Below are 12,789 nucleotides of genomic sequence, written 5' to 3' on the forward strand. Positions count from 1 at the left end.
GCAGCGGGCGGGACCGCGGGACTGCCCACCCCCGGCGCCGCAGTGCAGCTGCGGGCGGGCGGCTCGGGCCCTCCCGGTCCCCGCGTCCCGCCCCTCGAGTCCCCTCCCCCGCCGGCCCCCCGCCCCGCAGGCCGCGGGAGCCCGCGGGGAGGGCGGGCCTGTCGCCGGCGCGCTGGTCGCGAGACGGGCCGGGAGGAGCGGGTCGGCGCCGCGGGCTGGGCGGAGGCGGAGGCAGAGCGAGCGCGGGAGGTCGCCGCAGCCGGGGACACCGCGCGCCGCTGCCCAACATGGTCGCTGCGCACGCCGCCCATTCTTCCTCCTCAGCCGAGTGGATCGCCTGCCTGGATAAAAGGTAGCTCGGGTCCCCCCCGCCCCCCAAGCCGGGCTGGGGCTCGGCGGCACCGCCCCTGCCCCTCACCTGGGCGCAGCGCGGGGGAGGGAGCTGAGAGGGGCCGCGTCCCGGCCGGGGGAGGGGGGCTCACCCAGACGCACCCCCCCGCCTCCCGTGGGCGCGCGCCACCGGCACGAGATTCTTCCACGTGGTGGAGACAAGGCAGCGCAGTGGGGTGCGGGGGCAGCGCCAGCCGCTCCGGGCCCCCCTCGCCCGGCCCTCCTTCACCTTCTCCTCGCCCCCCCCCCCCCACCCCGCGCGCGCGCCCACCCGCCGGCCCGCCGCTGCAGGCTGCGCTCGTGGGTGGGGGGCGATTTCCCCTCGGCCTCACGGGACGGCAGGATAGCTCCGTACCTTTCTTCTTGCTGTTCAGACCGTAGGGGTGCATGTAATTTAAGTTTTAAGGAGGGGTGAGGAGAAGGGCAGGTGCGGAGTAACATTCCTTTTTTGTCCCCGAAAGCAAAGTGTGAGGGACCCAGCGGAGCTGTCAAGCAAGTGCCTCGTTGAAATTCTCAGCTCCTGCCCCCGCAGTCGCTTGCTCAAGGTCTGTGTTAGGAAGGTCACGCAGGAGACCGCTTTCCCCGGAGTGCCTGCGTCTCGGGGGGGGGAAAGACCCTGACTCTGAAAAATTAAAATCACAAAGCATCCTTAACTCCTGACGACAGCTCTACAGAAGGAGGGTGTCCCCGTGTAACAACTGCGGACTGCAATTGTTTCCAGGCTCTGACAGCATAATTCTCTGTTTGTCCAGATTGTGGGTTTAGCAGTAAACAGTACGCAGTATGTTAGCAATTATTCTTTATTACCCTGATTAAAAGGTGATGCCTCTGAACTTTTAAGAACTGAGCAGAGAGATCTTGCAGAGTGAACTGCCTCTGAATTTTCGGGTTTGATGCGGCAGGGCAGTGATTCATGTCTTGCAGCTATCTGCATGACATCTCTATTTGCGTTTGTGTGAAATATTTTGGGCTCTGCCATATTGAAATTTTTTACAATTAGCAGATTCCTAACCAGATCAAACTTGAAAATCTTAAATGTGACATGCTCTGAATACTTTACTATTACAGGCCTTTGTTGAAAAAAATTAAGTAATTTGAGAAAAGCTAAATGTGGCTCATTTGAAAAATTAATATATCTGAGAAATAATCTTTACTTTCAATTACCACACAGTAGCAAGATTTTTTGGCAGACAGTGCCCTATTTACTCGAAAATGATATGTACTAATATTAGAAGAATTGCTTGCAATAAATAGTAAGAGAATTGAAGTGATGGTTAAATCATACAGAATTATGTAGAGGAACTGAGAGCATATTTAAGTGAAGAGGCTGCTAATGTGATAAGTAATCTAAATTTAATAGTTTAGGAAAGATGAATTATAAAAGAAGAGAAAATCAAGCTCTTGTACTTGACCTATAAATAGAAGTGCTTCCTCACCAGTGAATTTTTTTAGATAATAGATTACATATTTCTATTTTCAGAAATGCGTGGCATGCCTTTTCTGAACAGTCCGCAATTCACTGGAAATCCTTTAGTCAATAAGTACTTATGGCAGAATCATAGAGCAATACTAACACAAGTGGGGTGTATTTGACTCTGTCTTTTCATAATGTGGATCTGCCCAAATGATTTTGCTTAGAATATATTTTTAGAACATAGAGCCACAATCTAATGCCACCACCATTCACAGTATGGGAAAAAACCTACCAAAGGTGGGGGAAAAAAAATAAACCTCCACAAATACTGAGCCTAGCATTCATGGAGTATGGGAGAGTGGATAGATCAATAAATAAGTTAAGGGTTTTAGGCCCAGACTGTCACCAGCTCTGATCTTGGAGATGTCACTTTTACTTCCCTGAGTGTCTGAAAAATGAGGATAGAACTGTCTTACCAGGGATTAGTGGATCAAATAACAATAACAAATGGTGAAAGTAGTACTTTGAAAACTGGGAAGTGCCATGTAAATATTTTATTTTGTGGTGTCAAGATAACCTTGCATTTTTCTGTAGTGTTGATGCTAGAATTCCTTTAAAGAACACATAGGAGTGGCAATCTCATTCTAAGAGGGCCTTGGGGTACTTGTTCTGAAGTTGCATTTTTACTTAGATTGTTAATTTTGTGGGGGAGGAGGAAGATTAAGGGTGCTGATGGAAGTTGGGAAACTGCCCTCAGTATTTCTGAGAAATGCAATCATGATACCTTATTCCAGGTACTGTGGGGCTGTGTGGGAGGGTGGTGGGGGCAGGGGAAAAAAAAAAATGAGTTGCCATTGACTTGGGGGATGGGTGGCCAGAATGGGATAGCTACATAAACAACTAACCACAATGCAACGGTAAGTGCTTTAATGGAGATGTATGAAATGCTTTGGGAATGCCAAGGAGGCAGTTATCAGCTCTGCTTGGCAGGGATGCTTCCTACAGGTTCTTGCCTGGACCTTGGAGGTTGAGGGAAATTTTATCAGGCAGAGAATTTGGGGAGGGCATGCCAAGTAGAGGGAGCAGTGTGAACAAAGACACACAGGTGTGGCATATACATATGCTAATTTCTTCCCAGCCACAAATTCCTTTTGGAACCAAATGGAGAGCATAGGAATGTGTGCTCTATTTTTCTAAAACTTGCAATCACAGACATTTTTAAACATAAAACACACACAAAAAAGAAGGAATGGTACAATGAACCCCTATGTACTATTTGGGGATATGATGCTGGGGGACCTTTTCCATAGCTGCAAAATGTAGTTTGGGTATATGCATCATGCAAGTGACACCTGTTGTAGAGAGCTAGAAAAAGAGGGACCCAGGGGTTGGAAATAAAAAAGAGGAGCTAAAGGAAAAAGTGCCTGAGTAAAGAAGTACACAATACAAGTTGAAACAAACAAAATAAGGAAAATAAAACCTTAGAAGTGTTTTTAGACACACCTAGAAAGTTGTTATAGGCAGGCAATGCTATAATAACTTGCATGTGGGGAGGGGGTTGAAAAATATATAGATACATGCATTAGATTAAAGAAAAAAATCCAAAGCTTTTAATGTATCAACTGTCCAAGGAGATGAGATTGTACAAATACTAATCTGACAATGAGAAAGACATTTGAACATTTGGATGGATAAAAGCCATTGAAAAAAGTCTCAGCAGACATACCGTTAAGCAAAACAAACTTATTATTTCATTGATCTTACATTATTGATCTTACATTATTTTTCATTGATCTTACATTATTTCATTGATCTTACAATTTTTTTCTAATCAGGGAAGGTAATTAGAAATGTATTACATAAAAAAACAAAGAAATGTATTACATACTACCCCCTATTTGGGATTTAGGATATGTACAGTATCTGTGTGTGTTTGTGTGTGTGTGTGTGTGTGTGTGTGTGTGTGTGTGTATGTGCATGTATACATGTGCGTGCTCTGTGTGCTGACCATTGTTTAATTTTACTGAAAATATTTTTCCCATAAGAATTTAAGTTTGCCACCTATGAACTTAAGACCCATTTATAGGTCATAATTCTTATGGTTGGTAAGGAGGTATTTCAAAGATACCACACGTAACTCACAGATGTATAGTGAATCACTGCCGGTATTCATTGCTATGGAGCAGGGGAAGATCTACCAGCTGTCAGTGTGTCTCCTGAGCTAAGATTGGGTTTTACATTTCTGAATGGTTGGAAATAAACCAAAAAAAGATTACTGTTTTGTGACCCATTAAATTTATATGAAATTCAAATTTCAATGTCCATGAACAAAGTTTTATTGGAACACAGCCACACTCATTTGGTTAACATGTTGTCCACGGCTGCTTTCACGCTACAGTGGCAGATTTGAGTAGCTGCCGTGGAGACTGTGTGACCACAGAGTTTAAAGTATTTACTGTGTGGATCTTTGAAGAAAAAGTTTGCCGTGTCCTGTTACAGATGAAAGAATCTGGCTGATTGACCGAGAAATCACTGGAGATGAGAGAAATTGTCTCCCTCTGGGAAGGAGTTCATAATATTCTGGTTTCTCATTCTTCAGTTAGAAGTGTAGCTTGGAGGGACATCCTCAGTTGATGGGCTTATTTGAGGACTGCCGGTGATCACAGGCCAAAGTAGGAAATGAAGTCAACATAGTAAAATCATTGATGTTTCATTTTAAAAACTGCTTCCTATACAGTGTCTATTGCATCTGACTTAATCCCCAAATAGATGTTAACTATTTTGGTGTGATTGAATGAAAGGGGAAGAAATCAAGGAACAAATCTGTTAAAAAACCAAAATGCTTTGAGGCCTGCATGGTGAAAGAGGATGACTCAGGATCAAAGAAGCGGCAGACATGGTCCCACCCCTAAGGAATACTGAAGATCAAAGAAGCACCCAGAGAAAAAGGCTATCACTGGGGAAGGCTGGTGTCGACCCAGACCCAGGCACACCCTAAAGCGGATGACATTACCCTGATGAATTCTCAGGGATTGGGCTGGTTTTGCAATCTCAGATTCCTAATTTGTCAGCACATCAAAAATTATTACATTTTTTTTTTCAGGGACATATACAAAGGTATGAAGATCTCAGGTACTGTAAAAATCAGAGAGACCGTTCATTAATTTGAAAATAAGATCAAAGAGGTGGACACTCACCCCCTGTGGCTGATGTACTCCTTCTGTAGGCAAGCTGTGTGGGAGATCCACTTGTTCCAGAAGCCCATGTTGTACCTTTACAGAGAGAAGCAAAGCTGCCAGGAGGTCAGGACACTTACAACTTCTGGCCAGCTCATTCTCTTCCTAGAGTGACAGAGCCTGGGAATTGAATTATAATCAGAAGACAGTTCTGGGAATCCTTCAGGACAGCTTGGCTGTCACCTCTTCCAGTTAGATGGCCATTACGTGTGCTCCCATAGCACACTTTGTCCAACACTGTAATATCGTAAGTCAGACTCCATCACAATTTCCTATTTACTTCGCTTATGCATCCCTTGATATCAGTTTCTGTATTTCACTCATCGTTTTATCTTCAGTTTCACTGCAACACCGTGACTGTAGAAGGTGCTTATGGGATGAAGGTGAGATTGCTAAATGCATCCTCCTCCTCAGGGATGGAGTAGACTCTGCAACCTTGCAAGCAAGTCCTTGCACCAGCTCCCTTTGCCTTAGAAAAGGCTTGGGTGGGCACCATGGGCATCTGTCTCTGCCGTAACTTCTGTGTTTTCTTGGCAGATGTGACTACTTTAAAAAAAAATTGACATTGTGTAGCTCTATTCTGATTTATTATTGGAAGGTTATTATGGAAAATTTCAAAATATACAAAAAGAAGAGAAAATAGTATGTTTCTCTTATATAGCCCCTTCCCCTTCTGATAATTATCAACGCACAGCCAACCTTGTTTTAGTTATACCCCCATTCATCCCCCAATATCCCCAGAATTATTTTGGTTCAAGTACCAGAACATAGTATTATTTTATCTGTAATTATTTTAGTGTGTATCTAAAAGGTAAGAACTCCTTATGAAGCAAACAATACCATTATCACACGTTGAGATATTTGACATTAGTTCCCTAAGATAATCAATATCATCAGTGTTCAAATTTACCCATTTATGATGTAACTTTTTCTTTCTTGCAATTTGTTTTTATTAGGATCCATGTAGATTCTGTATAGTTGATAATGTCTCTAAGTCTTTTTTTTATCATTATTGTTATTTTAGAGAAGGAAAGAGAGAGTGAGTGGGGGAGAGGGGCAGAGGGGGAGAGAGAGAGAGAGAGAGAGAGAGAGAGAGAGAGAGAATCCTAAGCAGGCTTCTGTGCTTGGCATGGAGCCCCATGTGGGGCTCGATCCCACAACCCTGGGCTCATGACCTGAGTTGAAATCAAAAGCTGGATGCTCAACCGACTGAGCCATCCAGGTGCCTCTCTAAGTCTTTCTTAATCTCTGGATTCTCTATCTTCCTTTTTTTTTTTTTTAATGTTTATTTTTGAGAGAGAGAAAGAGACAGGACGTGAGTGGGGGAGGGCAGAGAGAGAGGGAGACACAGAATGAGAAGCAGGCTCCAGGCTCCAAGCTGTCAGCACAGCCTGACGCAGGGCTCCAGCTCCTGGGCCACATGATCATGACCTGAGCCTGAGGCCGTTGCTCAACTGACTGATCCACCCAAGGTGCCCCTCTCTCTATCTGCCTTATAATAAGTTTGAAGAAACATTTTTTTAAGTCTGAATTTTAATCATGCCTTCCATGTTGTCTTCTAATATGTCCCTTTATCCCCTGTATATCCCATAAATTGGTATTTGGATCTAGAACTTGATTGAATTTAGATACGATTCTCTGGCAACAGTACTTCACAGAAGTGTTACCTACTTGCAACACGATTGCTTTTCATGATGTTAGTGATATATCATTTTTTAAAGTTTAATGCTTGCTAACTGTCTTATCTGCAACTTCTTGGAGGACATCTCATTGTAGCCCCAAATACATGGGAGCACATGGCATATACATGTGGAGCAATTAGAGGAAAACACAACCCATTATGTAATGAGGGTTTAATTCCGTGGTGCTGATTCTACCTGCCCTAGGATTTTCAGAAAGGAAAGGGACAGCCAGAGCTTGACTCCTATTGGAGGCACACGAATGGATGGTGTGCCCATGGAGCAGTGGGCCTGGAGAAGGGTGCCCAGTCCATCACACCCATGGCCCTGCAGCGTGGTGTCCTGAACATAACCTGGGAACACAAAAGAGTCTTCAGAGGAGGCGTAATGTTCAGCAAAGCAAATTTTGCTTCCTTGTCTTAGTTTGTATTCCCCCAAATAGACTCTGGCTATTCCAATGAGGGTAGGACTGGCAGATTCCTTTTAGTTCAATTTCCTATTAATTTTCTGTGAATTCTTAACATTTAATAGCCCTTACATAGTAGCTGTCAACCCCCCACCCCCCACCCCGTACCATCTTTCCAACCTAAGGCAGCTAGTTTTCCTTTAGTCAGATTTAAATCCCTCTTCATGCATCTTGAATGGTGGCAGTGAAGAGTGAGTTTTCCCTCCAGTACCTCCAATTCACAGATGAGGGAAAGAGAGAAGGGAAGAGGAGAGACTGCTTGGGGAGTACTGAGAGACTAGGGAAAGAGAAAGAGGATGGAAGTAACTGGGTGGGGAGGATGACAGAGAAGGACCCAGACAAACATGAAAGCAAACAGTCGGACTGGCTGGAGAGGAGGCACCTGGTTACTGTGTTTACTCAGTTGCTTCCATGCACATCTGCTTCCTTCCCCTGTACAAAAAGAGAAACAAAGTGCTGTTATTACCCTCTTTTCTCTTCATACATACTCTTTCCTGGAGTACTTTTCCATGTCCTGTGCTTTAACTATGTAGATTCCTTAAACCCTGTATCTTTGGTTTATCTCCTAGACCAGATACATTTTCGTCTCTCCATTGGATATTCCCACATTAATACCCCATTTATATTTAGGGGCAGACATTGTTTGTCTTCACCTACCTCTGCTATAGGGGTTGGAAAAACAAACTATGTACTTTCCTAACTACCCTAGAGGCTAGGTGACTATGTGACACAGTTCTGGCCAATGGGACATAGCAGAGTTCTACTAGAGGCTTCTAGGAAAGATTTTGCTTTATTGATAAAAGACACAGGTGTATTTGACACCCCCATTCTTCTTTTTATCTGGAATTATGACCCAAGGCCTGGGCCTTTGGCAACCATATTGTAATCCCAGAAGGAAGGCCAGGAGAAACACACATTCTAGTTCTGACTTTGTTCAGCTACTAAGTTTAGGTCAATCATTCTGATATTTTTATTTTGTTAGGAAAAAAATCCCTATTTTCATAAACCACTCTTTGTTAGGTTTCCTATTATTTGCTGTCAAAACTATGCCTAACCAAACAAGTTGATACTCAATTTGTCTCAAATGGACTTCATCTTCCTTAGCCTTCTACTCCATTGGTTTCTCCTCCTTACTCCTATTTTATTGACACTACTCTAATTCTCAAAACTTTGACCTTTCCTGTGGCCCTTTTTACCTCCAACCAGACGCCACTTCTTCTCTTGGCCTTTATATTCTACTACGTTATTTCAGGGCCTCATCATCTGGATCTGGATCTGGATCCTCTCATTGTTCCTCTCTTCCAGTTTGGAACATGTGATATATTCAAATCAGCTTTATTTTAGGGTCAGCCAGATCAGTATTCAAATTCTGTCACTCTCATCTTAGCCATGTGATCTTAGTTAAATCATTAATCTTTCTGAACTTCTGTTTCCAAATCATTAAATTATATTACGAAGACCAAGTATATGGTATGTTGAGGTTTGTGGGCTAATGCAAGTAGAGCTCCTGGTCCTCTCTAAGTAGAGAGCATAGTGTAGGGGTTAAGAGTTTGGGAATCATTCTAGTTTTGATTTTTTTTAAGTTTATATATTTATTTTGAGAGAGAGAGAGAGAGAGAGAGATAGTGCATGGGATGGGACAGAGACAGAGGGAGAGAGAGAATTCCAAGCAGTCTCCACGCAGAACCTGATGCAGGGCTCACACTCACAAGCCATGAGATCATGACCTGAGCCAAAATCAAGAGTTGGATGCTTAACCAACTGAGCTATCCAGGCACCCCTCTAGTTTCGATTTTATTAGTGGTGTAATGTTAGGCAAGTTATTCAATCTAGCAGTTGTTTTATAGATTCCTCAGGATTTTCTATATAGACAGTCTTGTTATCTGTGAATACTGGAAGTTTTACTTATTTTTTCTGATCTTTATGTCTTTTATCATTTACTTTTCTTGCCTTATTGCATTGGCTAGGATTTCCAGGACAAAGTTGAACAGAGGGTTGCGAATGAACTTCCTTGAATCAGGAAATGCTCCTTTTTCTTCTATTTTTTTCTTTCCTCTATTTTAAAAAGAGATTATGCAATGTTGATGTTATTTCTTTTAAAATGTTTTATAGATATCATCTGGCCAAGAGTTCTCCTTGTGGGAAGTTTTTGTTTTTTGTTTTTTAAAATTTTTATTTTAGAGACAGAGAGATTGCAAGTGGGGAAGAGGGACAGAGGGGGAGGGAGGGAGAGAGAATCCCAAGCAGGCTCCACACTTAGTGCAGAGCCGAACATGGGGCTTGATCCCACAACCCTGGGATCATGACATGAGCCAAAATCAAGAGTCAGATGCTCAACTGACTGAGCCACCCAGAAACTAGCCCTAGAGAGGGCCAGTCAGAGTTTCTATTTCATCTTGTATCAGTTTTGATGAGTTGTTTCAAGGAATTTATATGACAATGTCAGATAGCAATAAGAGCAGCAAAGGAAAACAAAGCAGAGGAAACTTAGGTGTGATGTTATTTTACAGAGGGTGGTGAGGTCTTTCTGAAAAAGCATCTGATCCAAGACCTTGAATGAACTGAGAGGCCACCTAGTATGAATTTAAATCAGTGTAATCCACGCTTTGCCAAATAGGTGAGTGAGGTATTTTAGTGCCTGTGATAAGGGCACAAGCTGAATAAATATGATACTACTATTTTATTTGGTAACGAGGCCTTATTTTGAGAAAGTGTCTTATATAGTATGTTAGTGTCTATAGTAGTATTTTGGTATTATACAGAAGCAGTATATGCCACAGATAAAGATAATTTCAGAAAATGGTGAAAGGGATAAATTTTCAAATTTTGGTTTATCCTTTAAATATTATTATTTAAAGCTATTTGAAATACTGTCCATTTTAGGTATTTTTTTAAATAATAATTTTTGAGGAAAAAGAAACTACCCCAGGAGAACTGATGAATGTAATATGGATCAGGAAAAATATGATTATTTAAATGAGGTTAAAAGGATATTGGGGGTTCCTGGGTGCCTCAGTTGGGTAAGCGTCCGACTCTTGACTTCTGCTCAGGTCATGATCTCATGGTTCGTGGGATTGAGCCCTGCATCGGGCTCTGCACTGACAGCGCGGAGCCTGCTTGGGATTCTCTCTCCCTCCCCCTCTGCCTTTCCCTGGCTTGTGCATGCCCTCTCTTTCTCTCTCTCTAAAAAAAAAAAAAAACAACAAACAACAAAAAACCTTAAAAAAAGGATATTGTGTATGTGCTTTTGACTGGATGCTGACATTTGGCTGATAGGGTATCAACATCCCCATCCTAGTGATAAGAGTTTTGGGTTTCATAGTTAGCCAGTTTAGTTTTATCAGTGATGAATTTGTGTGGTACCTCTGTGGGGTCAGTGCTCTTTAAAACAGGCCTCTCAGATAACTATACCAGAGCAAGAAAATGGTCCTGGGTATTTAGAAATCCCAACAGTTTCTCGTTTTGAGGATTTGTTTGCTATCTTAAACAACTCTTCTGTCATTATTCCACCATCTGCCTTTTGATAATGTTTCTTTATTGAATTCTTATCATATTTTTTTCATCAACTAATTAAGTGATATGGTAATATGTTTGTAAATTTTTTCTTGTCAAAAATTGAAGACAATTTGAAAATAGTCTCTGTGGTGATGCAGTGGACTCATAAATATTCCCTGATGGTATTTAAAGACCTGATTTGTAGAGTTAGAACTATCCAGTCAGTAACCAGGTTTTACATTTTACTTACTGAAAACAATTCAAATACTTAGACCAGGAGTCTCTGTTTAATTATCCAGATCATCAGAGCATAGACAGGAGAGCCCTCTATTGATACAAAAAGGTGCAATTACAGAAAAATAGCAAGGAGATCATATAACAAGGCAGCTATGTGTAGAAGGTAGACTTCTGAAGCATGGCCAGACTTGGATGCCAACTGGTTGAATGGGAGTACAATTTTATTGTGCTTTTTTATATCCTTGTGCTGTAACTGTACATTATCAGCTTGTGAATGCACCTTATCTTTTCCTCAATTGAATTTCACATTATCTCTGTTGCTTTGCTTCCTACCTTTTCAGTACTTCTTTGGATATTTATCTTAACAGCTTTACAGGTTCATTTTAGAACTCAACATTCAACAAATTATGCATCATCACTTTTAGGGAAAGAGTGTAAGTATTAGGGAGAAGGGAGAGTGAGGAGTAATAAAGTAAGACAATAGGATGGAATGATTTTTAAAATGCAGGAAAGTATTTTAATAAGTGGAATAACATTTGAATCTATTTCTTTTGAATTGACACAAGCAACCCAGGCATAAAGTTGATGTGGTGTGCTCAATTGTACTTATTTCTATGATTACATAGATCTCACGGTTTATAAGTTTGAGCCCCGCATTGGGCTCTGTGCTGACAGCATGGAGCCTGCTTTGGATCCTCTGTCCCCCCTCTCTCTGCCCCTCCCCCATGCTCTGTCTCTCTCAAAAATAAACAAACATTAAAAAAAAAAGAAAATCAATAAAAGCCCACTGACATTTAGATGCTAAAACAGGTATGTGAGACAGCAGCATAGCTCCTTAGTGTGACATGTGATATGGCTGCTACTGCCCCCATCTCCTTCTCTTTCCTTGGTTTGTGAGAGCTGTTGCTGGCTTGCAGCTGAGAGCTGACAATACACACATCCCCTGCTTCTTCCTGAGAGTGCTCCCAGTTGGCATGTATTAACATGTCTTTCTTCTTCCCAGAAGAAATTGACAGGAGCTCATGAAATGTAATGTACTATGATTTATACTATATTTTAATTGGGGTCAAGCCAAAGAATTTCTGCCTTATAATTGTTAATTTACTTTTACAAACCCTATCACTGGGAATTAAATGGTCATAACATTTTGGTATGTTTTCCTACAGTATTTTTTCTGAGTATGTTTTTAACTTGTTTGAGCTCACACTTAAGATTTCAGGCCTCTTAAAATGAACATTACAGGATGGTCATTTTCCTAGGTTACTAAAACTCTACAAATATAATTTTTATTGGCTGAAATGATATGGATCATACAGCTTAAGTTTTTCCTTGTTTTTGGACAAGTAAGACATTTAAAAATTGTTGCTGTTTTCAATACTGCTATAACCTTTTACATTAAGTTTTTCCCATGTTTTAGGTTATTTCCTTAGGTTAGAGATACCCAAAGGACTAAATTAGTTAATGTGTGTGAAGAGATTTAAGATTTTTGGTATATATTTTCAAATTGCTTTTCATAAAGACAAGAAGATAGTGGGACACCTGAGTGGCTGAGTTTGTTAAGCGTCCAGCTCTTGGTTTTTGGCTCAGGTCGTGATCATGTGCTTCGTGAGATTGAGCCCTGTGTCGGGCTCTATACTGGCAGTGTGGAGCCTGCTTGGGATTCTGCCTCCCTCTCTCTGCCACCTCCCTATTCTCTTTCTCTCAAAATACACAAATAAACTTTTTTTTAAAAAGATAATAAGTACCATTATCCATATTTTACAAATAAGGAAACTGAGTTTGGAAAAATTATATTGTCCAGAGTCACACAGCTGGTAAGTGCCAGGGACCAATATGGGATGAAACCCCATTCTCTTTTGACTATAATGGTGT

General features: G+C 41.7%; 1 protein-coding gene across 2 annotated transcripts in view; it reads left to right on the forward strand.

Annotated features, from left to right (window-relative positions):
- The first annotated feature begins 244 nt into the window (after positions 1 to 244).
- RAPGEF4 (Rap guanine nucleotide exchange factor 4) overlaps positions 245 to 12,789 on the forward strand; it is a 292,034-nt gene continuing 279,489 nt past the window's right edge. For both annotated transcript variants that reach the window (XM_030326351.1, XM_030326353.1), the window contains exon 1: positions 245 to 352. In XM_030326351.1, coding sequence (XP_030182211.1) covers positions 288 to 352 — 65 coding nt within the window. In that variant the 5' untranslated portion in view covers positions 245 to 287. The remainder of the gene's footprint in view (positions 353 to 12,789) is intronic.

This window comes from Lynx canadensis, chromosome C1 (genome assembly GCF_007474595.2).
Source record: "Lynx canadensis isolate LIC74 chromosome C1, mLynCan4.pri.v2, whole genome shotgun sequence".
Lineage (NCBI taxonomy): Eukaryota > Metazoa > Chordata > Mammalia > Carnivora > Felidae > Lynx > Lynx canadensis.